A 27,127-nucleotide genomic window follows, 5' to 3' on the forward strand; every position below is an offset into this window, starting at 1 on the left:
CCGGGTAGATTCCCAAGTTTTGGTTTTCAGCTGAAACAAAACCCGAATATTTCCAAAACGACTAATTTCAGGTTTATTTTCAGTTCAGGTTTATCAATATGCACAGTCCTACCAGGGGAGCAGGCGTGACTAATTCAGGCTGACCCTGTGGCCTGTGTGGGAGAATACACACTCACTCTGCATGCTCATTGGAGGGTATGAGAGGAGCCTCTGAGCCATGGCAGAGAGGTCCATCTAGACTATCTCTTTCATGGCCCAGTAGCTCAATGGATTGGTGGTCTGCAACTTGTAGGGCTCAGCAAGGTATCCCTCACCACTGCAGCCACCACTGGTCACCCTCCCGGACGATCTCCTTCGACGGCTGAAGCGGGTAGGGACTGCTGATATTTTAAGATCTGTCTGCAGCCATCGACATGGTCGATCATGACCTTTTAGACCACTGCCTCGCCAACTTTGGGATCTGGGGTTCAGCCCTTCAATGGCTGCGCTCCTTTCTTCCAGGTCAGGGACAGAGTGTGGTGCTAAGGGAGGAGTTATCACAGCAGCACCCTTCAGTGTGTGGGGTGCCGCAAGGAGCAATTCTCTCCCCTATGTTGTTTAACAACTACGTGCACCTTCTTGCCCAACTTGTCCAGAGTTTTGGGCTGGGTTGTCATCAGTATGCTGATGACACCCAACTTTATCTGCTGATGGACGGTCATCCGGACTCTGCCCTGGACACACTGGCCAGGTGCTTGGATGTTGTTAAGACAAAGCCAGCTGAAACTGAATCCATCGAAGATGGAGGTCCTGCAGCTCAGCCGGGGTGGCTCTGGGGTAGGGTGCTGACTCCCATGACAGCGTACAATTAACTCCTTGACAGCGTACAATTAACACCTGTGCCCGTTGTTAGGAGCCTGGGTGTGACCCTTGATGCCTCCTTGTCAATGGAGGCACAGGTCACAGCTATGGCCCAAACAGCTTTCTACCATCTTCGTCAGGGGCAGTTGGTGTCTTACCTCTCCCACCTCGACTTAGCCACAGTGATCCATGCGATGGTTACCTCCAGATTACTGTAACTCGCTCTACATAGGGCTGCCCTCAAAACTGATCCTAGTGGTGCTTCTTCAGATGGTTCTTGAGGCTGGTAGTTGAGAGATGAGCCAAGACTCTCCCTCGACTCATCTGGGCCCTACACAGATGGCACTGTGCAAACTGGGGATCATTCATCCTCTGTAAGTGCTTCCAGACTGTGAAGGTGTAGACTAGCAGCTGTGGGCACCCCTGAAGCCACCTCCTATGAGGAGCTCGGGGCAGACACACTGTGTCTGGGGAGGACAGAAAAAGATGCCTGAGGGAGAAGGGGTTGAGATGGCGGCACCTTGGGATGTACCTCCATCTCCTCCTCTTGAGCCACCTCTGACTTCCCCTCCTATCTCTCCTTGGAAGGCCTGCTGGACTCTGGAGGAACCAGAGAAGGGGTAACCAGTCTCTCCTCTAACTCCTCCAGCAGCCTGTGGGCCCCAGGGGTAAGCCCCAGAGCCAGAACACTCTTGTCCCAAAGCTCACCCCAAAAGACAGCTCAGGCTCCTCCTCCTCCTGCTGCTGAGTCTCAACAACAATTGGAGGAGGGGAAGCCTGAGCAGCAGACTCTGCCCAGTAAAGTGTTTTTTGGCTTGAATATACCCGAATGCACATCCCTAATTGTGCTTGTCAGTGCTGGTGGTAGAATCTTCTAGCTGTGAAATATGACTTAATTATTCTGCTTAGAAAAACATGCAGTTTAGCAAAAGGGGAATGAAGGAGGCACAGGCAATTGCACTGGGAATGATAAACAATCTGATCATTCAGTTAATCCTCTTTCTTACTGGGGCATGTCTTGCTCTGCAGAATCTAACTGGGGTGCATGAACAGGCTGTAATTTAGAAGCGGTGTCAATACCACAGATGCATAGAGTGCTAATCAAATCTACCTGCGAGCAAATCCCTCTGTATTGAATGGGCCTTACTTCTAAGCAACTGGTGCTTTTGATCCATGGTTCTTTAATGTGCTTCTAAATACTTCTTTCACAGCACAAACGCTTTCCTAAATATTGCAAGCCTGGATCTAAATTGTCTGGTTTAGAAACTGTAATTTGGTAACTTCCTTGTGGTAATCTGTCTTTTTTCTATTTCATTTTTCATCCATTAGTTGCCAACCCCATAATCATGGGGAACATTTTTCACCTAAATCTGTCTGCTGAGAAATCCTGAGGGAAATCTCTGGTACAGAGTTCCCAACTACATTTTTCAGGGCTATCACAGAAAATAGCATCCCCGTGTCTAATTCTCCCAGTCCCTCTTTGCCACTGGCGGGAGGTTTTTGGGGCAGAGCCTGAGGAGGGCAGGGTTTGGGGAGGGGAAGGACTTCAATACCACAGTCATAGAATCATAGAGTTGGAAGGGACCTCCAGGGTCATCAAGTCCAACCCCCTGCACAATGCAGGAAATTCACAACTACCTCCCCCCCCACACACACACCCAGTGCCCAGAAGATGGCCAAGATACCCTCCCTCTCATCATCTGCCTAAGGTCACAGAATCAGCATTGCTGACAGATGGCCATCTAACCTCTTCTTAAAAACCTCCAGGGAAGGAGAGCCCACCACCTCCCGAGGAAGCCTGTTCCATTGAGGAACCGCTCTAACTGTTAGAAAATTCTTCCTAATGCCTAGACGGAAATTCTTTTGATTTAATTTCAACCCACTGGTTCTGGTCCGACCTTCTTGGGCAACAGAAAACAACTTGGCAGCATCCTCTATATGACAGCCCCTCAAGTACTTGAACTTCCAATTGCCAAAGCGGCCATTTTCTCCAGGGTAACTGATCTCTATCGGCTGGAGATCAGTTGTAATAGCAGGAGATCCCCAGCTAGTACCTGGAGGTTGGCAACCCTATGCAGGAGGTAGAGCCAGCCACAAAATGATTGCCACTGCTTAACTTCAGTAACACAGGGCAGATCCTTACGCTATGGTGGCAGCTGCTGTCATAAAAACATTTTAAAAACTCTGCACAGCTATTCAAATCTCCAGTGGTCAATCAGAAGCTTTGCTTGGCAAAAGCCCTACCGAGCCCTGCCCACTTCCTAAAAACACTTGACGGGCACCAAAAAAGGTGTCGGTGAGTGCCATGGTGCCCATGTGCACCACATTGGGGACTCCTGCTCTAAAATGAGTCCAGTGCTTTCCAACAGCTGCATGTTGCAAGTGAAGACAGCTTTTTACTGTCAAAGGGTCGCCTTGGTAGCTTGTCTCCTACTACAATCTTTTCATCCAGATGAGCAGCAGAAAAGCTTTCAATGAACCCCACGATACTCACTGCTGTTTTACACTTTGTAGTAGCTGACCATACAGACCCATGTGTGTGGTTAAGAAAAACAAAGGATAGAAAGAATCGAAACACAGATGGTGTCAGTGTAGGAAAAGACTGTGATCCATGTTTGGAATAGGAAGGACCATAAAATTTACAGCTTTCACATGCAGAGCAACTCTCCAATAAATTTCATTCAATACAGAGACACAAAAGCCCATTTCCTTCAGCTCTCCACGCACTTAATGGGTTTAGAACTATTCTTCCACCAGAACAGAGATTCCTTGAGATCCACAAACACCCCGAGGACTAGATAGGGATGGCTTTAAATTACTGCAAAGGCTGTTTTGCTCTTGTTTATTTTACATTTTTAAAATCCCACAAGCGGTGTAGAGACAAACCGAATACCAAATTATTTTCTGCCATTTAGGCAAATAGCTGTCCCTTAGATCCAAAGAGTAAACACAATAAATAAATCAAGCTGTTGAAATGTTAACTGAATCTTGATCTTGCGGGAGCTCTCCCAGAGAAGCCAGGAACTATCCACTGGTGCTGCACTATAGAGCTAGTCGAGCTCTCTGGATTGTGAGGAACAGCCAAAGGCCAGATTCAGCTGTAAGCCTGAAGAGGCCTTGCCGTTGAGAAACGCCTGCAGTGAGAAGCCAGCAGTGTTAGAGGGCTTCTAGTGGGCTTCGCCGAAAGGTCTGAAACAGACCACAAGCACCCCAACGGCCTTCCCCTGCAGCACACGCCTCAGAGTAAAACAGGACAGAAGCCGCTCGAGGACTCCACAGACCTGCAGTTTATTGTTACACAACTAATTAAAGATAAGAAAGCCAGAGCTGTATCTCCCCCCCCCTGCTCAAATTGCTGACAGTATTTTAAAAGGCAAAAATTTAACAATGCAGACAGATTTTAACACCGTTGATGAACTCCTATCACCTCTGCCACTGGGGAAAAGGTGGTGTCAGATTTTAACGACTAGCAGTGTCGAGGGTTTTGAGTCACACCTAAAAGGCAATGGCAGCGTGCTAAGGGGCTAGCTCAGAATGAGAAGGAACAAGAAACCTGCTCGGCACCAGCTACTTGTACAAAACAGGAGGCCCCTCATCAGCGTATTAAATGTGGTCTCTCTTCCAGGTATTTAACTAACTCGTATTTATAGATTTCCTTAGGGACACAATAGTAATCATATATAATTACCAGGGTTAGAATTAATCATTTCGATTAACCAATTAAAATCTTTTTGCTTAGCTAAAATGTGCCCTCATTTAAAGTTAATTGTTTTCAGTGTGAGTTTTCATAAAAATCAGAGGCAGCAGTGACCACCTCAGACTTAATTCACATGAGTCACAAAGCATTTTCTGTGGCTGTTGGTATAGGTAAAGGTTGTCCCCTGTGCAAGCACCAGGTCATTACCGACCCATGGGGTGACGTCACATCTCGATGTTTACTAGGCAGACTTTGTTTACAGGGTGGTTTGCCATTGCCTTCCCCAGTCATCTTCCCTTTACCCCCAGCAAGCTTTTTCATCTTCCCTTTACCCCATTTTACTGACCTCGGAAGGATGGAAGGCTGAGTCAACCTTGAGCCGGCTACCTGAAACCAACTTTCATTGGGATCGAACTCAGGTGGTGAGCAGAGCTTGGACTGCAGTACTGCAGCTTACCACTCTGCACCACAGGGCCTCATGGCTGTTGGTATACATGTCTCAAAAACAGAAAAGCAGTTCTAAATGCATTTATACCAGATTTCAGAACCAACTGTGCTTTTTACTGCACATGTAGAGTTGGTCTTAGAAGAGGCATTCTCTCACATTGTTCTAAGACACAGCCTCCTGCAATGGGTGTGCGTTATCTGAAAATAAAGAAACGACAGCTGGATCCCACATAGACAGGGCACTGGTGACTTTCCTGCCTCCTCTCCTGCAGTCTCCGCTTCTCCTCAAATTTGTGACCCCCCTTGGGTCAGAGGTAGGGTTGCCAGCTCTGGGTTGGGAAATACCTAGAGATTTGGGGGGGGGGGGGCTGAGGAGGGCAGGGTTTGGGAAGGGAAGGGACTGCAGTGGGGGTATAATGCCACAGAGTCCACCTTCTAAAGCGGCCATTTGCTCTTGGTGAACTGATCTCTATCACCTGGAGATCAGTTGTAATCCCAGGAGACCTCCAGCAACCACTTGGAGGTTGGCAACCTTAATCAGAGGACTCTCTAGAGCAGTGGTTGCCAACCTTTTTTCACTTGCGTACCCCTTGGCAGCTCATTTCCATAAATTGTACCCCTCATATATGTTTGCAATTAATATAGTTGCTGTTATTTCAAATGCCTTTTCTTGCCATTATTCAGGTTTTTTTGGGGTAGCCCTAAATGTCCTGGTTCGTACCCCTGGGGGTATGTGTACCCCAGGTTGGGAACCACTGCGCTAGAGACTTCACGGAGGTCTTTTAGGGGGCTGCTGTGACAGGAGGGATTGGTGAAAATCACCCTTCCTCTCTTTCACAAGCAGAAAGGGCATTTCAGATGCAAGCGAATGCCTTTTTCTCAAGAACTGTTGTTTTCTTTATATGCAAATATGGGATGACATAACCAGTTGATTGATTAAAATGCATACAATTAATTTACTAATCTTCTTTTGATTGGATGACACCCCTAATATAATATATTTTCCTAGGGAAAACAAAGATAGCTAATGCCGATATCTAAGAATTATAGTTTATTAAACTACCTCATATATTGTCACAATTTTCAAATTAAGGGGGAAATCTGTCCTGATAAAAATGTATGTCAGATACAAGCTACAATTCTACGTATACTCAGTGGGTTTTCCTTGCAAGCAGGCATGCGTAGGATTGAACTGTACATCTTACCACTCCCTAACTACTGATGTCACCTTTACTCTGTTAAATAACCAGCTGCCCATCTAGAATCTGTGGAACCAAAGGGACATGTCCTTTCAGATCTCACTGGCTTTTTGGAGGAAAAGTCACTCTTTCAGCTCAAACCTAAGAACACTTTCCTGGGAGTAAGCCCCAGTGAACAGATCTGAGTTGGATTCTGAATAGACGTGCTGAGGATGACACTCTTCACCTCGGTAAGATAATATTGTAAAACATGAGCTTCGCGCAGACATTTCAACAGCTTTACACCATACTCAAATAGAGGAGAGAAGGACTGTATCCCCCCCCCCAATTTCTAAACAAAGCTCTCTGTATGTGCACACAAGGGTAACCATTCATCTGGTTTTATACAGGACAGTTCTCTCTGTCCCCTGACTGGTACCAATACAGCTTTGGCCACTGTAAATCTGACTACACAATAGCACAGCAAATATTGAAATGAAGCACTGCAGCGCTAACAGATGAAGGCTGTAATGCTAAACACACTTACCTAGAAGTTTACCTCTTGGGGTGAAACTATTTTCAGGATCTTTTTATGTAATGATGAACACGTACCCACAAGTTGGTGAGCTCCCCCTCACTGGCAGTCTTCAAGCAGTGGCTGGACAAACAATTGTCAGAGATGCTTAGGCTGATTCTGCATTGAGGGGGTTGGACTAGATGGACTGCATGGCCCCTTCCAACTCTTATGATTCTAAGCCTGGTTCAGATGACAGCCCAAATGTTCACTGAACATGTTGGAAGGGAGAGCAGGTGCAAGTGCCCTGGCCCCACTTTCTGCCTCCATGCCATCACTTGGTCATCTGCAGGGGCAACAGTGTGGAGGAAGTGGCCACACAAACTCTTCTCCCTCCCTGTGATCAGCGATGCTGCTTTCCAAAGGTTGTTGATCATGGGGAAGGAGAGTTCATATGGCCACTTCTTCCACATGGTCACCTGCAAACAACCAGGTGATTGCGTGGAGGCAGGGGGCACAACCAGTGAACTCATGCCTGCTTTCCCTCCCCAAACATTCAATGAAGGCGTGAGGCTGACATCTGTACCAGGCTACAGCATCCTGGGAAAGTGAAATGACATTTTAATCATGTGATTAGCATAATCAGACAATGTCACAATTACTGGAAATCAAAGGTTTCCAACAAGAAAGCTCAAGTGAAGTCAAAAGATAGAAAACAGGTGAGGATGTTTCCTTTGAGGAACACAGGAGATACAGCTTTGCCCCAGTGCTGACAACATGGTACAAGCAGACATGACGGATGCACTATTTTTATCATATTGTTACCCATCCTGAGCCCTTCGGATGGGGGCAGGACATTTAAGTACCTGAACAGCGTGAAAAGTCCACACACTTCTACTTCACTATTAGCTTCCTTCTCCCACTGGAATTTGGTCATCTTTGGAGGGGTGGTGGTGGCTGAGAGCAGGATACTAATGAGATTGTAACAGCATGAAAGCTTGAGGTAAAAAATTATTAAACACTTTTTAAAAATCAAAACAAATTGTGGGTGTTTGTGTGCATGTGAAGACAAGGACTGTCAATTTAGCTCAAACACTGGTTTAATTAAGCTGTATTAACCCCAAAGGCCTAAAGAAAAAAAAAGCTTGGTTAACTTATAAAACCAAAACGACAGAGTAAATTATATCTCCTTCATGACGGTCGAGAGCAAATTAGCTATGAAGAGGCAAATTCGAAAGGAATCAAAGATTTTCTGCACCAATCCTGCCTGCTGGGTTACTAAGGAGCTTTAATTATTTGAATTGGCCTCCCCAGCAGCAGCTTGTAAGGCTTGAAATAAAAACTATTTCATAAGCGTGGCATGATGCCAGACTTCACATTTGGGGGGGGGGGAATGAATGATATTCCTATCTTTACAGCATTGAAACTGACAAGAATGGCAGGCACATGAGCCTATGAGGCCAGCAGAATAGAACTGATCCTTAAACCATGCATTTATCCAATTGTTGTGAGTGAAATATTGTCTCTGGTTCACATTAGGAAAATATCACAGCATAGTTGGCTTTAGTGTTGAGTGCTATTTGGGCCTAGTCAAATCTAAATTCTCACTAAGAGTAACGTCAGTTCAAAATTCTTATCGGAATACAGGGATGTGCATTCAGAAATTCCTAGAAAACAGAACTATATCCAGTGGCAGACTGGCCGTTGTGTTAGCTTGCCCTATGGCAAGTGGGCCCCTGATGAAGTGGGCCTCCTTAAACATTAGACAATATGTTAAAAATTAAAACCAAACGATAGCCTTATAGTTGTGGGTGGGCCCCCTTTGTCTCCTGGCAACCAATATTTTTATACCCAGTCCGCCACTGACTATATAGCTGTACTGTAATATCTTGATAGCTAAAAGCCAACTGTTAAAAATAACAGCCAGTAATCTCCAAAGAGTTTCAAAAATTACAGGTACAGGCATACCTCGGAGTAGGGTTACCAACCTCCAGGTAATACCTGGAGATCTCCTGCTATTAAAATTGATCTCCAGCCGATAGAGATCAGTTCAACTGGAGAAAATGGCCACTTTGGCAATTGGGCTCTATGGCATTGAAGTCTCTCCCCTCCCCAAACCCTGCCCTTCTCAGGCTCCTCCCCAAAAACCTCCCACCAGTAGTGAAGAGGGACCTGATAACCCTACCTTGGAGATATTGCAGAAATATCACAATAAAGCGAGTCACACCATTTTTTTTGTTTCCCGGTGCATATACAAGTTCTGTTTACAGTATACTGTAGTCTATTGAGGGTTCAATAGCATTATGTTTAAAAAAATGTACATTCCTTAATTAAAAATACTTTATTGCTAAAAAATGCTAACCATCATCTGAACCTTCAGCGAGTCATAATCTTTTTGCTGATGAAGGGTCTTGCCTCAAGGTTGACAGCTGCTGACTAAAAAATGCAGTATCTGCAAAGCACAATAAAGCGAAGCACAATAAAATGAGGTATGTCTGTATTCTGGTTTCTCGCTGTATACTTCTCAAAGTTGTACAAGGTGAGTGTGGCAAGAGGGGCAACAAGAGATGTGACTTCTCAGCAGACCCTCTAACTGACCAAGCATCTTCCAACTGGAAGAATTATAAATGTTCCTACCCAAAAAGATAATCTATTTTCCTCCAGTCATTGCACTGAAGGTTTTCTTAATTCTATTATGTATAAGTAGTAGTGGGTGTTTTTGCTCATTATTCTGTTTGCTGCTCTGATGTTGTCTGCTGCTTCTTGTACTCTATGAAGGAGGCACTTCAGATGGAAGAGGAACACACCTTTGACAGGCAGCACACCTGCAGGAGGAAAGGTGAATGTTGTATTCTGGAATTCTTCCCCTCCCTACCCACAGAGGAAGCACATTTGCAGGGGAGAGAAGCAGACATTTTGCTTGTACTCTCTACAAGGCAGGTAGGAAGAATGGGGGCAGATAGTAGCAAATGCTGCACATGCACTAACCCAATGAAACATGAGACATCTGTGATGAAGAATAATTTGAGATCTCTTTATGTGAGAGATCAGTGAGGAGCTCATTTTTTAGATTTCTCTGCATCCCATTTTTCACCTGGCCAATATATGCATGCAGGCACAAGGGTCAGAGGTCAATAGGCAGGCAGCCAAGACAGAGCAGAGTTGGACTCTCCAAAAATATAGGAGAAGGCAGAGAGACAAGCAAGGAGGCAGGAAAGGACCCGAGCAGCTAAAAACCTCTCAGCAGGAGTACAAGCTCATTGTACAGTGTGTTGAACTGGCAGCTCCACCCTTTCTCTAGCCAGAGTAAGAGCCCTGCCTTGCCAAGATTTAAGTGTGCAGTTCTCTGCTCCCAAGTAGGACTCACTTGGAGGATACCTTGAGCAGCCAAGTATGAACTCTGCCTGGTCCAGGCTTCCACTTGGCCTTACCATCTTCTTTGTTCCTGGGATTTGGGGTGAAACTGTGGGGCTTCCAGAGGTGAATGGGTCCACTCAAGAAATTCCTGATTCACCATCTCCATCAGACCCCTAACTGGAGCCTCCTGTCATGTGGCCGGCATGGGGCTTTACTCCAGGGATTGCAAGGTGCTTGGAGCCTCAGGTGTAATTTGGATTGTGGGGAAATCCTCCTCCTCTGAGCAGTCTCCATCCCATGTCAAGGCTAGCCCAAGGCAGGTCTTGACAACTGTCTCTTTAATGTCCTTGACACAAATCATTTTAGTTATTCTTCATTACAGTAGGGGCAACCTCCTGATAGGTTACATACATTTTTTTTAACATACGTAGTGGCAACGCCCTGCCAAACTTTCAAAATTAACTAAAAATGTTAAATGCAGAGATGGTAGATAACAAGAAGCAACTTTTGAAATAACAAGAGACCTTTCCTTGAATTTTAGAACAAGAAAGAAAGGCTAGAACAATTACAATTGCCTTGGGTTGATTTACTATCCGTTTCAAAATAAAAGAAAAAGAACATATTCTTTTTCATTATGATTCAGGTAATAGACAAAGTAGTGTTTTTTTATATGAAATGAGAATTCTTGTTATATTGTACTTATCTTGTTATATATATCATGTAACTGTATTTATATTCATCTGTTGTACTAACGAAGCAAGACATTTTTTTTAAAGGCAGGCATGTGTAAAGAAAGTGGGGGTGGGGGTCTTCCTTTAAACAAAACTAGAGTGCACAGGAGAGTTGGTTGGCCATGCCAGGTTGGCAAATCTTTGGAGATTGGGGGTGGAGCCTGAGGACAGTGGTGTTTGGAGAGGGGAGGGACCTCAACAGTGTATAATGCCACAGAGACCTCTCTCCAAATCAACCATTTTCTTCAAGAGAACTAATCTCTGTTGTCTGGAGATCAATTTTAATTCCAGGAGATTACCAGGCCCCAGCTAAAGGTTAAGAACATAAGAAAAGCCCTGCTGGATCAGACCAAGGCCCATCAAGTCCAGCAGTCTGTTCACACAGTAGCCAACCAAGTGCCTCTAGGAAGTCTACAAACAAGACGACTGCAGCAGCACCATCCTGCCTGTGTTGGCAATGTTATAGGTGAGGGAAGCTAAATCCTGCTCCCTTCCACATAATGTGCTCCATTTTCCCCAGTTCTAGCCACTTCCATACCACAATCACCTGGGAGAAAAGGCCTTGGAACAGGGCAAGATATGGTGCAGGATGGGCTGAGGTTTCGCTCCTCACACCCATGCACTCCATTTTCATTTGAAAACAGATATTCACACACCCAAAAGACTCTATTTGAAGATCCCAGAACACATCATTCACATGTCAATGTTGTCATGTGAGTTCAATAGACAAGCCAGAAAGTACATTGTCTATGAAATGAGGGCTTTTCTTTTGTTTTCTGTCTGAAATTTGGCAGGCAGGGTTCTGTGTGTGAGAAGTACAATCCCTGAAACACACAATCCCAATTGGTTGGAAAAACAAAATGTTACAGACCAAAATATGTTTATTATTGAAACCAAGAGGGACAAATAAAGAATAGAAAATGATCAAGCATAATAACTACAATAAAGGAAATTAATAAAATTATGTAAGAGCAAGTAGATGCAGCCAGTAGATGCAGCAAGGGGATACAACCAATAAACAGTTTATGAAAGAGGGATGTCAGTATGACTCAAGAGAAATTTCCTGTTAACATTCAGCTCTACAGCTGCCGATGTGAACGTCACTTTACAATGTTGTTGCATGGTATGTTTTTTGCACAATATGAAAAGTGGTTTCAAGTATTCATTAAACTAAAAGGGCCAGAGCAAAATAAAACAAGTGAGTTATACAGCATTACGTGGGAATTCAAGAGGCCATGGGTTGGATCCAGACTAAATTTTTTACTAATGGAAATTTCCTCTGATTCCCCCTTCCTGCTACAGACCCCCCCCCCCAACCATATTAATTATCAGGGTCCCCCTCTCCCCTAGGAACAGCTTTTTACGGAGATCAGTGGCCTACAGTAGGATGTGAGAGGTAGGAATGTTCAGTACCTCAGAGGGAAAATTTAGTTTGGAGCCAAACCTATGACTCAAAAGAAAAGTGTCATCTAAACTAGACAGGACAGAAGTGTGTCTATGAATGTATCTCCCAAACATTTTTTAATTGCTGAAAAGCAGCTGCATATATGTTTGGGCTGCACCTAACACTTGACTACAACCATCTCATCCAGTGGTACTGAATTGTGGAGAACTACCATAGAGATTCCAGTGATTCACAGAGCTACTCACCGTTATTTCAGGTTTTTCCTGGACATAATGTCATTGCACCTGGTACACTGCCCCCCCTATGTCTCTACCCCCAGCCCCCCCCCCCACATGTTGCCAAGCTTGGCCTGGCAACCCTACAAATCAGAGTTATGGTGCAAACCAGTGTGCAAGCTTTTGAGTCTTCCCGAACTCTGTTGGGCTGAAAATTAAAGAATAAATGTTTCTCTAGGATAAATGTTCCCTTCAAGGTTTACTCCAGTTCTCTGTGTTAAGTTTTCTAGTCACATGGAGTTTTTTTCTATGGTCTAGCATTCAACAGCGCTATGCCCCATTCCACCACCCCGTTTAGCTGCATATGTTGACCCAGGCTCATTCACAGAACCCATAAATCTCCACAAACTTGATATAATAATCATGGCCAAGTTGTGTTGTGTTATAAAATTAGAAGTGTTTGTTTTATGTTGGGCTTACAGAAATAAGACATCATTCCAATTCCTAAAGAAGCTGCCCACTTTCCTGGAACATGGGGTGGGCACCATAGGGAACAGTGCTCAGAAGAGCCACAGGTAGCCTTTCAAAAAGCCACATGTGGCACTGATCTACTGCACACTTCTCTTTCCAAGTGTATCCAGCCACATCTCTCTGTAGTTCCAAAAGAAGCATGATCCCTTGTTGTGGTATCTGAGATTTTCCATAATGAAGAGGAATGTTTAGGAGTCTTGCCCAAAGTATTCTCTGCAGGAAGAGGATATGGCTCAGTGATACAGCTTCTTCTTTTTTTTACACGCAGAAAGTTCCAGGTTCAATCCCTGGCTCCCATTAAATATCAAAGACTTCTCTCTGAGATCTTGGAAAGCCATTGTCAATCAAATAACCAGGGGTCCCCAACATTTTTTGAGCCTGTGGGCAACTTTGGAATTCTGACACAGGATGGAGAGCAAAACCACAAAATGGATGCCACAAAAGGCAGAGCCAACCACAAAATACCAGGGACTGAGGTTATGCATAACTCTAATAGTAATTTCAATATTTCATGCAGAAACTGTTTAACAGGATGCCTTTTTAACTGAACGTGTTATTTAAGATTCTTGTGCTATAGTGGCAGCTGCTGCCAAAGCAATGTTTTTACAATTTTGCCCAGCCAATCATTTCTCCAATGGCCAATCAAAGCCCTATTGAGGAAAAACCCCATTAGGCCCTGCCTACTTTCTAAAAACACTTGGTGGGTGCTAGGAAAGGTGTTGCGTTGGGGACCTTTGGAACAGACAATAATGACCTTGATCTGACTTGGTATAAAGTAGTTCCACGTATTTCTGTGGGCTGCTGTATGCCCACTGATGTTGCCTTTGCAATGATAGTTTGCTTGTCCTTTTTAAAAAAATGAAAACTGAGATTTTCAAAGAAACCAACCACCATATCAGATGCAAAGCACACTGTCTCAATACTCGCAACTGGTCCCCTTTAAACCCCTACTGCAATGTCATTGGGAGATGCTATGTTACTGGCAGTCATGTGTGAAGGTCCACATGACATGCAACCAAAGCTAACAGGCACAAGTCCTTAGCAGAAAATCACCGACCTGTTGGGATCAGGGGCACCAATTTTGGATTAAGGAGCTAGGAAACAGAATCCAACCTGCAACATTACTCTAGCACAGAGGGATCATTAAAGCACATTTAAGTGGACAAGATGATCTGAAATTATTATTCAGCTGTTTTTAATTTAAGGCCAAGTGTTTGTCTATGACTGCAAAAGGGTAAAAAGGTAAAGGTGCAAGCACCGGGTCATTACGGACCCATGGGGTGACATTGACTAGGCAGACTGTGTTTACGGGGTGGTTTGTCATTGCCTTCCCCATCTATGCTTTACCTCCAGCAAGCTGACTACTCATTTTACTAACTTCAGAAGGATGGAAGGCTGAGTCAACCTTGAGTCAGCTACCTGAAACTGACTTCTGTCGGGATCGAACTCAGATTGTGAGCTGTTCTCTGGAGTGATGATAGCAAGAAAATCATTCATTCATTACGGCGAGTCACTGGTATACCGATATTTCAACAAAAACAATTTTTAAAAATTAATGAGAGGATGAGCAAAGGGCAATGGCAGACAATGGCAGCAAAGTCGGCCATGTTTCCACAGTTTAAAAGGAGAGATGGGTGGAGCAGTGGGAAGGGGCGAAATCAAATGAGGAAAATTGAGGCAAAGGAAGTTCAACCTGCACGCTGAAATGCATGGCACACAATCATGATTGCTGTGATCCTTTATTTTAAATCGGGGAAAAACAGGGATTGGAAAACTTAAGGAAGTTTTGCTACGGAAGTGAGCTGGTTCCGCATGCGGGAGACGGCCATGCGTTTAGACTTCAGGGATTCACTAAATTCAAGGGAGAATCACAAGACAAAACAAAGGGCATTTTTGCCCCTTGACTGCAGTACTGCAGCTTACCACTCTGCACCACGGGGCACTTTTATGAATACAAAAGAAGAAAGCAGAAATTTAGTGTGATTAAAACAGATGCATACAGGGAGTGGTGAGGTTTCAGCAAGGGACCTGTAATAGTGGTTATTAGACAGGGAGATATACCAGCTATTCAATTATCTTCTTGGGAAGAGGAGGGAAGCCACATGCTTTGGCATATTTGAAATCGAACAAGACAGAATACAATCTAGAGCCATTGTGCACTGATCCTAGAGGGCAGGAAAGTGTTATTAACCAATTTTGTTTACTTTTTGCTTCTTTAATCACTGCCATGACTAAGCTGCTCCTCCAGTGTTTCAGAAACGTTTCACAGGTGGCAGAATTACTACTGCTATGCACAGCCTTAGAGCAGGGAACAATACACATAAATATAGGCTTTTCATAGAATCATAGAGTTGGAAGGGACCACTAGGGTCATCTAGTCCAATCCTGGGCATGCAAGAAAGGGCCACAAGAGTCAAACACTGATGCAAACCTTCCTGCCCTCCCTCTCGTGATCTGCCTATGGTCAAAGAATCAGCATTGCATATGCTGACTCTGTGTTTTCAACACTACATTGCCAAACAACTTTACAGGTTAATTCTGAGTACTTTATACAGTCCAGTCAATGGTGATCAGAACTGTCACTAGATACAGTTCTCTGCTTCACCATGTACCAAGTTTCCTTTTTAAGCCAGTTAAAAGCTGCCTTAATGTTTTCTATACAAATGATTGTTTGCCCAGGATTTCAACCATTTCCTTCTGTGCCAAATGCCCATGGACATATAGATTGGGCCATAGGACCATTTGGGGCTCTTTTGCTCTTGGCAGTCCTCTCTGTCCTAAAAAAAAGGCAAATATGAAATGTGAGATAGGACATCTCTTTAAAAGCATTCCTTTGTAGTGTCAGTCACGACAGTGGGGCCCAAGGCTGCTTCTTTGTTACAAAAGCCTGTTGGTTTAAAAAAGATACAATATAATATCCCACTTTGTGCATTCTCTTCTTTACACTGTAAGGTCCATCATTTGGAGGCAACCAAAGAGAAGGTACAAAGGTGCCCTTAACTGTTAAGGCTTAACAGTCTTTATTTATCAGCAGCACTTTCCTGAGTGTCAAGAAGAGTGGTTTTTGGCTTTCTTACGGTGTCAGGGTATGCACATAAATTATTCTCATGGTTTACCATACGCCAAAGATCCACTTTTAAATTGGAAGTAGTCCCTAAAATGTCCAAAGGGAATTTACATTCTTGTCATTCCAAACACTTGTGAATCTGATGCACATTACTGGTGTTCTAGAAGGTGCCACCATTCCCAGAGATCTGGACCAGCACGTGGGATGGAGAAGAGATATATGGGGCGGGTGTGGCAATGCGTTGACTAGTATGAATATGGCTAATGAACCCCTGGTAGATGCAACCATGTCATCAGGGAGATGTGAGGAACTGGGAAAGTGATTTCTTCTGAATTATTTTATTCTTCCATAAAATATCCAAAGAGCTTCAACCTTACATGTAAACAGGCATCAGAGAAGCAGCTGCACTTACACCACTATATCTGTAAGTGTATAGGGTAGGCATCTGCTTAGATTTGGGAGGGGAAAATGTTTTTGCATAATACAGATGGAAAGGAAAGTTTGGAAGATTTAGTCTCATTACAGATAACATATGAACATCATCAAATTCATGCATCCCAGAGGATGGAAGGTACTGCCTCAGCAGGGAAGAATGAGGGAATGAATTATATATTACTAAGAATTTCACTTTTCCCCCAGACAGCTGCAATGTTCAAGCCAGGGTTGTCAGGGGTAACTGTGGAACAAGGTTGGAGGTCAGATGCATGAGTGGAAGGAATATCTGCGAGCACCCTTTGAGGTTCCGAATGTGGACATCTGCAGATGCCTGTAACATGGCTTACAAAACTATGTGTTATTGGTAAGAGTTTTTTTTTTTTTTTTACAAAAAAGAATAAGAGAAAATAAAAGACGTTGCCCAGAGCTAGCGAGAGATTTCAGGCCTGAATGAGTGTTTAGGCAGATCATAATATTCCATACTTGCCAGAAGAAACTTGGTATACTTGTTTTATGTAGAATAAATAAATAGTTACATGGTATTAAGCAAACCAAATGAGACATTTTCATGTGTCTGATGATAAACCCTGCCAAAGTATTTTTTAAAACATTCTTCAAAATAGGGGTTTTTCTACAACTCAGAAAACACATTTTCTTGTTTAGATGACACAAATGTGCCAATTATATCATCATACTGCAGTTTACCTCTAAAATATTAAAATGCTTAGAAGTGTCACATTTTAGTAAAAACTGAAAATATTACAAAAATAACTTTCCAAGTGTACCAGAGCTAAATAAGTACAGTTGCCAGGTAAGATTACAAATCCGAAACTTTGCGAGCATTGTGAGAACCCAGCCCTTTTCAAATGTGCCATCTGAGTAAACTGAATACATATGGAGGCAGGGAGTGGGGTGGCGGAAGTCAGCCCCACCATCAACCTGTACCTGGTTACTCTGTGTACAGAATTCTAAGCATGTACAAACTGTATATGCATCAGCTCCACATCCATGATCAAGATCCCCCCAAAATGGCACAATTCCCAAACACATAGATGAGCCAACCCATGTACAATTTATGCACATCCACATTCTCTACATACAATAGATTGATGTACGAAGGTTGTGGGGCAGATTCTGCTGCTCCAATACCACTGCCCCTCTCTTCTCGTGTGCTTGTCATTACTCAAGGTGAGGCCTGAAGTATCGCAGGAATTACAACTGATCTCCAGAATGCAGAGGTCAGTTCCCCTGTAGGAAATGGCAGCTGTGGAGGGCAGACTCTATGATGTTGTGTCCCTGTTGAGCTCCCTCCCTTTCCCAGATTCCACCCTCCACAGGCACCATCCCCAAATCTCTAGAAATTTCCCAAGCCAAAATAAGAAATTCCCAACCCTACATCCATGTTCTATCTGCCCAGAATAAAAATATGAAAGGGACAGTATATAACTAGATGGCATGGTGGCCCTATACTACACTAACAGTGTGGTCCTAAGCAGACTTACACTCTTCAAAGGCCATTGACTTTAATAGCTATAGAAGGATGTAATTCTCCTTAGGACTGCACTTTGGATGCTACATTAGCTACAAACCGCAACAAAGTCCTACACTCATTTGCAGGTGCCAGTCCCCATCTTGGACTGATTGCACTGAGTTATGAGATAGGGGGAAGTAACATAGAAATGGTCTTTTTCTCATCACCAAGTTTCAAGACAAAAGAGGAGAGTACATCTGCCAAACCTGTCAAAGCCATGCAGCAATTAGAGGCTTAGGGGTCATCTGTAAATGGCAAACTATGTATTCACAGCCCCAATTCACATCAAATATATATGGGGGAAGGGAGAGGGGACTTGACCTTCCATTCTTGCTTACTTTTGCTAATCAAAACTGGCTCTCCTTGCTGTTGTAAGTATTTCAAAGAAAAAGGGCATTTTTTCTTTAAAATCCTAACAGTGAGTGGAGATTGGAGGTTTCAGCACTCTTTTTCTTCCCTTCATAGCCCTGCTCCAAACTAGAGCTGTGTATACACACAATTTGCTTGAGAGACCAATTATTTTCGGCACTATGGATGCTGTTTGGGGGTGGGGGGAATCCCAGAAAAGCCATATTCCTGAAGTAGATTCTGAAATCTTTCTTCATGCATTTTAGGGAAAATTTCACAATGGAACAGGGATTTATGAGCTTCTGGAAAAGGTCCATGATCTATTCATATGTATTCATTTTACTTCACTTCCCTGTAGACCGAAGAAAGCTTACAGATATAACAAAAATAGCAACAATCCATCAAAACAATAATTAAACTTTTAGCAAGGAAGCCAGTGCTTGCTCTGTGGAGAGATTTCACTGGTGCTTAATTTAGCCCTGAGGCATCAGGGCTGGAGATCTATTTTCAGTGCCAGGATTCTATTATGAGGCATGGGAATTAATAATAGAGGGCCACTGAACATGTGCAGAATGTCTTGCCCTTATCATCAAAGGGTTACAACCAGCTAACCTAACACACTTCTAGGATTAAAGGGAAGGGGCTAAACCAGGCATTCTCATGCTTCACCACCTAGTAGTTAAGTTCTAGGCTTCTTGTGATCCTAAAGCAATGCAGGGCTGTTTCTCATCCTAGGCTGGCAAGGTTGGTACAAAGAGAGAGATTTTTGCCAACCCTCAAAAGAAGCCACAGGTGTACATCACTTTAGAAGAGTTCCTGCCCCTAATACTTGGGTTAGTTCCTGTGGCACTGCTTTCCTAGATAAATGGAACAAGAACACATTGGTTGTCTTGGTTCCGCAGCATTACAAATCTCACAGCTGATTCAATTTTATCCTGCAGTTCACAGGAAAAGAATGGCCAAAGCAGCAGTAGCTTTGAGGTCATGAGGCATGTTGGTTCTCTTGAATGCAGATTAAAAGCATTACCCTAGGCACCTCTCACCATGGTTTCAAAGTTTTTGATGAAGCTAGTAGGATCTAGGTCTTGCCCCACATTTTCTTCAGGGGAGAAGACGCCTTCTGAGCAACTGACCCAATGCAAGGTTGTTGCTGTGTTTATTTTTCACATACACACTTTTTTCATAGGAGCTCTGCTTTGTCTTCCTTCTCCCCACCTCCCAAGATTTAGAAATGCCTTTAAAATGCTACAATTGAGCAATTTCCACAGCCGGTTTCCAGTCTTTTGCAAATGTTACATCTTAATGATTTCAGACAAAAGACTGAAAGTGTGACTCAGAGCATGAGAGGAAAAAAGAAGGCAAATCACAACAGTTCTAAATGTATTCATTATTTCTTACACTCTGATTTTAAGCCAATTTCATGGGGATTGGGGAAAGAAATTTTCAACGTTCTTTCTAGAGCTGTGGTCCAGGGTTTCAGACTATGGAAACAGGACTTCTTCATCACTGTTAAACAAATCTGACCATCACAACAACTGAAATTGCACTTTTAAAATGTCTGAGAACCATTGTTCTAGAAGTCATGGATGCCTAAGCGTTTTTTGCTTCTCAGTCTACCGCTATGGTACAGAGTAGGATTGGAGCCACAATTAAGCTGGCATGATCCCTGCACCAAACCCTGGACAAAATTAAGGGCATTACTGGGTTCTTTCCTTTTTAAATAAAGGTTTTTATAATTTTCAGACTCAGTATACTTTAACACTTTTCAAATCAGATCTAGGCAGTAGATGGTCACCACATACTCTATGTTGTTCCATCACCCCATGGACACAGGTTGTCTTTGTCCCAATGCAATTATATGACATCATAAACAGTTCCTGGTACTGGGCCACAGCATGTGTGGGATCACATGTCTAAACAGTCAGTCCTATTAAAATCTCCATGCTCATAGGCAATGCCTAGCCCATCAAGGAAAGGACTGAACCTAGCTTTCCCGCTGTGGTGTACATGTTTGGGGCAGGGGGTTTAGATGAAGGATGTTGCGACCTACAATCTCCCACCCACAGTCTCCCTTTGAAACTATGAACCATGTGATTTATCTGCAATAGAAGATAAATGTGAACTCTCTCACTCAAACACTCTGCCACGGCAGTGCAGGGCTTTCTGGTTTGGTCTTACTTATCTGACCTAAGGAAGCATCTGAACAGTGTGTTTATTTGAAGAGTGCATGAATTCATCCATGTCTGTTCTATGATTACTTTTGAACCAGCTGCATATTCCCTCTCAAAATGTATGCTAGAGAATGCCTATTAGTCTGGAATGCATCTCTTGTAAATGTTGATAGTGAGAAATCTAGGGCAGATGAACACAAAGTATTAGCTCAACAAAAACATTACCAGTCCCTTTCCTTCCCACACATCCTATGTTAGCAACTTGTGCCCCCCTGACGACTTATAAGAAAAGGGGGGACTTCCTTTGCATGTGATTCTTACCATCAGGCTAATGGCTAATTGCAAGCCTGATCTAATGTAAGTGTTCAGCGAGATTACAGAGTGAGAAGTGCAGAAGTTGAGGAAAATGGGCCAAGAATGGAGCTCAGCTACTGCTTACTGTGCATCAAAATCCTTGCAGAGCAGGAGAGAACTCTTGTTCTCTCTTGCTTTTGACAAAGTCCCCCACCAAAAACTGCTAAGCAAACTTCATAGTCATGGGCTAGGAGGATAAGTCCTCTTATGGATTGAGTGCTGGCTGAAAAATAGGAAGCAAAGAGTAGGAATCAATGATCAGTTCTCACAATGGGGGGATGTGAGCAGTGGAGTCCCTCAGGGATCTGTGTTGGGACCGGGGCTTTTCAACCTGTTCCTCAGTGACCTGGAGTTGGGGTGAACAGCGAGGTGGCCAAGTTTGCAGATGACACCAAATTATTTAGAGTAGTTAAAACAAAATCGGACTGGGAAGATCTCCAAAAGGATCTCTCCAAACTGGAGGAATGAGCATTAAAATGGCAAATGAGATTCAATGTGAGCAAGTGCAAAGTGATGCATATGGGGGCAAAAAATCCCCGACTTCACATATACACTGATGGGATCTCTGCTGGCAGTGACAGACCAAGAAAGGGATCTTGGGGTGATAATGGATAGCTCGATAAAGATGTCAACCCAGTGTGCAGCTGCTGTGAAAATATAATAGGCATGCTCCTCTGATCTTGGAGAGAATAGGTATGCATCATGGCTAGTATCCATTTTGACTAGTAGCCATGAATAGCCCTATCCTTCACAAAAATGTCCACTCCCCTCTTAAAGCCCTCCAAGTTGGCAGCCATCACCACATCCTGGGGCAGGGAGTTCCACAATTTACCTATGTGTTGTGTGAAGAAATACTTCCTTTTATCTGTTTTGAATCTCCCACCCTCCAGCTTCAGCAGATGACCATGGATTCTACTATTATGAGAGAGGGAGAAATGCTTCTCCCTGTCCACTCTCTCCAAGCCATGCATAATTTTATAGACCTCTATTGTGTCTCCCTTTACCTGCCTTCTTTCCAAGCTAAACAGCCCTAAGCGCTTTAATCTCTCCTCATAGGACAGTTGCTCTAGCCCCCTGATCATTTTTGGTTGCTCTTTTCTGCACCTTCTCAAGCTCTGCAATATCCTTTTTTAGGTGTGGTGACCAGAACTGTACACAGTATTCCAAGTGTGGTCTCACCATAGATTTATACAAGGGCAGTATGATAGCAGCAGTTTTATTCTCTATTCCTTGTCTAATTGTGGCCAGCATGGAATTTGCCTTTAGGTGCTGTGGAACACAGGCAGGATAATGCTACTGCAGTCATCTTGTTTGTGGGCATCCTAGAGGCACCTGGTTGGCCACTGTGTGAACAAACTGCTGGGCGTGATGGGCCTTGGTCTGATCCAGCATGGCTTTTCTTATGTTCTTGTGTAAGCATACTGGCCACACTGATGTGAAAACTGCCACTCAAGTGGTAGTGCAGTCACAGCAAGATAGGCAGTGGAAGGCAAAATAAAGGCCTGCCCTTGGAATATGCACATAATATCTTCCCATCCTGTGGTTAGGCTGCCCCCCTCTCAAGCACCTTTTCCAATGTGAAACTGAGGAAATGGTGCAAAGTCTCCAGCAAACTTACATACACCAAGGCAGATGTCTGAGCATCACAAGCCAAGTATCTCATGTGCTACAGGCTTACTGGGTTCTGGAGCATCCTTTCCAGCAAAGACAGGTATCTGTAACTCTGCTGCCCACCAGAACAAGACTCAAGACAAAGGCACTATTCCTTGCTCAGCTGCTTTCATCCATTCAGCTGCTCTGCCCGCTTGCCTCCCACTTCCCCTCTGACATTTGCAGTCCAGCTTCTCTGGATTCCCCCCCCCCCGCACCACTGCTACCATTGGGCACTACTTGTAATTCAAGTGACATCCCAGTACAATCCCATTACCCACTCACTACACTGACAAATCAATAGACATGCAATAGTCACTTGAGGACACAGCAGCAGGAATGTGGGTATTGGCTTGATGCTTACAGGGGTAGATAACATTGTGATGCATGTAGCAGAGAAAAAAACCATCCATCCAAAAAGAATCCTCTGTCTCCATTCTGCTGTTTCATGAAACAAAATGATCTCTGCTCAAGTCTACAAAGATGATCATTCCAGAGGCCTGTAGGATGGCTGTAGCAAAATTAAACTAGGAGTCCTTAACGACTAACATAATTGATTACAGTACAAGCATTCGTGATCTGATGAAGTGAGCTCTGACTCATGAAAGCTGGAATCAGTTTTGTTGATCTTTAAGGTGCTACAGGACTGCTGTTCTACCCAAGTCCCCAAAGAATATCTCACCCAGCCTGGGAAGAAAAGGGCATGGTGCTACATATTTCACACCTTTTTTTTTCCAGTACAAGGCAGGAAAGTGGATAGGAAGTGCTGAGATCTAACAAGTCTGATACAGAAAATCAAACTGATTACTGAAGGGAAGTGAGTGAAGGAAGAAGGCAGAGATCTGTTTCCTTGGATGTGGTAAAACCTTCAGCTTAGATTTTGACTCTCTCTGTTAGTATATATAATTCTCTACCATCTTTGCAGCATCATTCTGCCGCCATGATTGTATTTTGCATAAATGACTTCTAATGTCAGCTTGAAACTGAAACCTTTGCATGCTTCTATGAACACTATGTAATGAATTACTTTTCATCCAAACATTTCAAAACAATATTGCAGCCAACAGCAAAAAAAAAAAAAAAATACAAACTGAGTAATACAGTTTATATTACTTCTCTCATTCTGAATATGAAACAATGCAAGTACAGGGTGCTTGTCCAAGAAGAAGAATTGCCATTGAGTCATAATTGACTCATGGTGATCCCAATCCAGGGCATTCCAGGCAAGAGAGGGGCAGAAGTGGTTTCCCATCGCCTTCCTCCAAGAACACTACTGAAAATCCATGGAAGATATATAGTAGAAGTTCTAGGAAAATCACTGTGCAACACATTTTTGTCTCACATGAACACATGAAGCAGCCTTATACTGAATCAGGCCCTTGGTCCGTCAAAGTCAGTATTGTCTGCTCAGACCAGCAGCGGCTCTCCAGGGTCTCAGGCAGAGGTCTTTCACATCACCTACTTGCCTAGTCCCTTTAACTGGAGATGCCTGGGATTGAACCTGGGACCTTCTGCATGCCAAGCAGAGGCTCTTCCACTGAGCCACGGCCCCTCCCCGTTAAGCCTGCTAATCATAGTTCCAAAAATATTTACTGAAGTGCATCTCTGGCACTGGTTTAAACAATGCTCTGGAAGTTTTCCTAGATATATTATAGCACCTACAGAGGGGAACTCCATAGTTAATAGCACCATGGAACTCAAGCGTCTGGACCACAGAATAGCTATGCTTCATGAATACAACAGTTACTTATTAGATCCATTTGAAAGATAAGAAAAACTGAGGAACAAAATCCATGCTGCTGTTGACCGCAATCCAAAACTGCCGATATCCACTGTCTTTTTCATAGCTATTTGATTTCCAGCCCTCTGTTCAGGCAATAAATTGATGCGCAGACAAAATTTATACATACTGTAATTTTTTTAAACTACTTTCTGCCAGGTCATCCCAATGGTACTCTGTTAGCTTTATTAAAATGTCTTTTATCTTAGGATCCCTTGCAGCCTGAACAGAGGGAAGCCTTCATCTAGTAGAGATGAAAGGCTCCTATGATTTTCCCCTCCTATAAGAGAGAGCAGCAGCGCCCCCTCATTGCCACCGTGTCGCAGATGGGTCAAAGAGAGAAAAACACCGCTCTTTGTAGAGGACCTTGCTAATACAGAACCCTGTACAACAAACAACATCAAAAGGTGGAAAACAGCCCGCTAATTTGGATGTATGCACAGGCTCTCATGCAGAATATGCAAGAAGACTGATCTTGTACTCCCGCACGGGTAACCCACAAAACTCCTTCATCCCTGCGTGAACTCGCAAGCAAACGTTCAGCACACTGAATGTGGCATAGCTGAGTGTCGTTTGGTACATTCATACATTTTTTGTTACTGTGGAAATCCATCCTGTGTCTGTATGCCTAGTTAAACAGCAGGAATTAATTAAGAGTTTCTGAGAACTGGCTCCTAAGTGGACATTTAAATGAACCTGTCCTCTGCTGAGTCAGATTATTGAACGTAAACCCAACAACAGCACAATAGTCAGATTATTGGCCACTCTGGCCCACCACTGCCTACCGTAGCCAGAAACAGCTTTCCAGGACTCAAACAAAGGTCATTCCCAACCCTGCTGTTTTTCTTTCAAAAGCTGGAGATGGTAGGAATGGGACCTGGGACCTTGTGCATGCAAAGCATGTACCACAGAGCTGTGGGGTCCTTCCTGCAGCGGAATGGAAAGAAAGGCTTAGTGACTCATGAAGTTCACCCACAATGAGATCTGTAAGCCCCGCAGGACTATGGAGCCGTAAATCCCATTTGACACATTATAATAGCAAGTTGCTTGCATTTCTCTTGTTCTTGGTAAAGTACAAATCAGTCTCAGGGCCAATTTGAACATGACATCATTAATGAATATAGCGGATATGGGCTACTTGCCCTTGTGAATCTCTACTAGTAACATCATGTCCTGACCCACAGTCCAATGAACTCTTGATGCCCACAAATCTGACAGCGCTCAAGACCTCCTTCGGTAGTGCTCTAGGCATCACACTGCGTGGAGATCTTCAACCGCAAGTGGCTCTCCCAGCTTGCATTGCAACATCCCAGTTGGCCCCTAAAATCCCAGAGATCCCACATTAGTGGCAAATCAAATCCGGGCACTATTAATTTCTACATTACAGTCACTTGACTACGCAGACACAAGCACAACTCCCACAGCTGCAAAAAAAAAGAAGAAGAAGAAGTACGAATGTGTGAATAAACCCTCAGTTAGACCACCGAGCTTGGCGGATGCAACACTAGAACATTATTTCCACTCTGGACAAAGAGCCTTGAGTCTTGTCTGGTCCGGCCACCGCACACGCTCTTCTTTCCTCCAAGCTGTGTATTTTCGATTCGTTCGCAACATGCATCTTGAACGCAAACGCAGGCCATTTCTGCATGGGAGGTTTTGCCTTGGATTTGCTGCTCTGTAGATGCACACTTTCCCCATCCGGATTCTCAAAACTCAAGAACACCCCCCACCCCCGTGCAGAGTTTTGAGAATTCAGGTGGGGGAAATGTGCATCTAGAGAGCAGCAAATCCAAGGCGAAACCTCCCGTGCAGAAATGGCCCCAAACCTTTTCCAAAGCTGGAGTCGCCTCCCCCCCCCCTTCCCCTTCGCTGGAAAAGAAGCCCAGTCTGGAGGGGCTGACCCCGAGCGAGCAACTCAGCGGACCCCGCTCCCAAGACTTTGCATAGCAGGCTCGAGCCTTTGCTATCCGCTCCCCCCCCCCCCAATTCTAAAGGGTGCCATGGTTACAAGCCGGAACACTGGAATAAATACAAAGAAAGCCATGCAAAGGCAACTCTTCCTCCCAGCCGCTTTCCCGCTCCTCCCCCCCCCCCATCCATTCATCAGCCCCTGCCAATCTCCCGGCGGACGAGACGAACGCCGCTTGACTCCCACGAGCATCTCGCCCTGCAGCAAAGCGAGCGGGAGCCGCCGCCGCCGCAACTCTTGCCACGACCACCGGCAGCCGCGGGCTGTCACCGCAACCCCCCCCCCCGGGCCACCCCCTGCGGGACTTACGATGAGGGGGAGGGTCCGCTCGTCTTTGTGGAGCTCGACTTTGCCCGTCGATCTCTGCCCGCTCCTGCTGCTCGGGGATCGGCTGGACGCTGCTGAATGGGGCTTGTTGTCCTGCCACAAGTAATAGAAAGTGCCCAGGATCCAGGCGACGGTCAGGATCGCGATGGCATTGGCCCGGATCCGCCTCATCCTGGGAGCCCCCGTGGAGGCTGGGGACCCGGAGTCAACTGAAGAAGAAGAGGTTTCTAGGGGAATCAAACCCGGGGGGGGGGGGAGAGAGACCGACGGAGGAGTGGTGCTGGAATCCTCTCTCCCCTCCTCGTATTTGGCTGGCTCGTGCAGCCACAGCTGTTTGTTTTAGCTCTTGTCTCACTGCTCAGTCCTGCAGAGCGAAAAGAGAGCGAGAGGGAGAGAAACCCTTCAGGGTCCTAATGCCCTTGCACGCACACATTCGCTCATCCTTGTGACTAGCACATCCTATGGAAACAGGCTAGCTTCTCATGCCTCTCTTGCTTAGGGAAGCAGGCTGTCTCTCTCCCGCTTATGTCTTCCTCTTTTTTCCTCCCCCAGCTGTGGAGTTTTGCAACAGGAAAGGGCA

General features: G+C 44.5%; 2 protein-coding genes across 2 annotated transcripts in view; both read right to left on the minus strand.

Annotated features, from left to right (window-relative positions):
- SLC39A9 (solute carrier family 39 member 9) overlaps positions 1 to 22,592 on the minus strand; it is a 223,257-nt gene extending 200,665 nt beyond the window's left edge. Inside the window, exon 1 of the mRNA XM_056851416.1 lies at positions 22,582 to 22,592. The gene's annotated coding sequence lies outside the window, so the exon portion shown is untranslated. The remainder of the gene's footprint in view (positions 1 to 22,581) is intronic.
- GALNT16 (polypeptide N-acetylgalactosaminyltransferase 16) overlaps positions 1 to 26,762 on the minus strand; it is a 170,911-nt gene extending 144,149 nt beyond the window's left edge. The window contains exon 1 of the mRNA XM_056851413.1: positions 26,530 to 26,762. Within this exon, the coding sequence (XP_056707391.1) occupies positions 26,530 to 26,718 (189 nt within the window). The 5' untranslated portion in view covers positions 26,719 to 26,762. The remainder of the gene's footprint in view (positions 1 to 26,529) is intronic.
- Positions 26,763 to 27,127: the final 365 nt, after the last annotated feature.

The sequence above is a fragment of the Euleptes europaea genome, chromosome 6 (assembly GCF_029931775.1).
Source record: "Euleptes europaea isolate rEulEur1 chromosome 6, rEulEur1.hap1, whole genome shotgun sequence".
Taxonomy (NCBI): Eukaryota; Metazoa; Chordata; class Lepidosauria; order Squamata; family Sphaerodactylidae; genus Euleptes; species Euleptes europaea.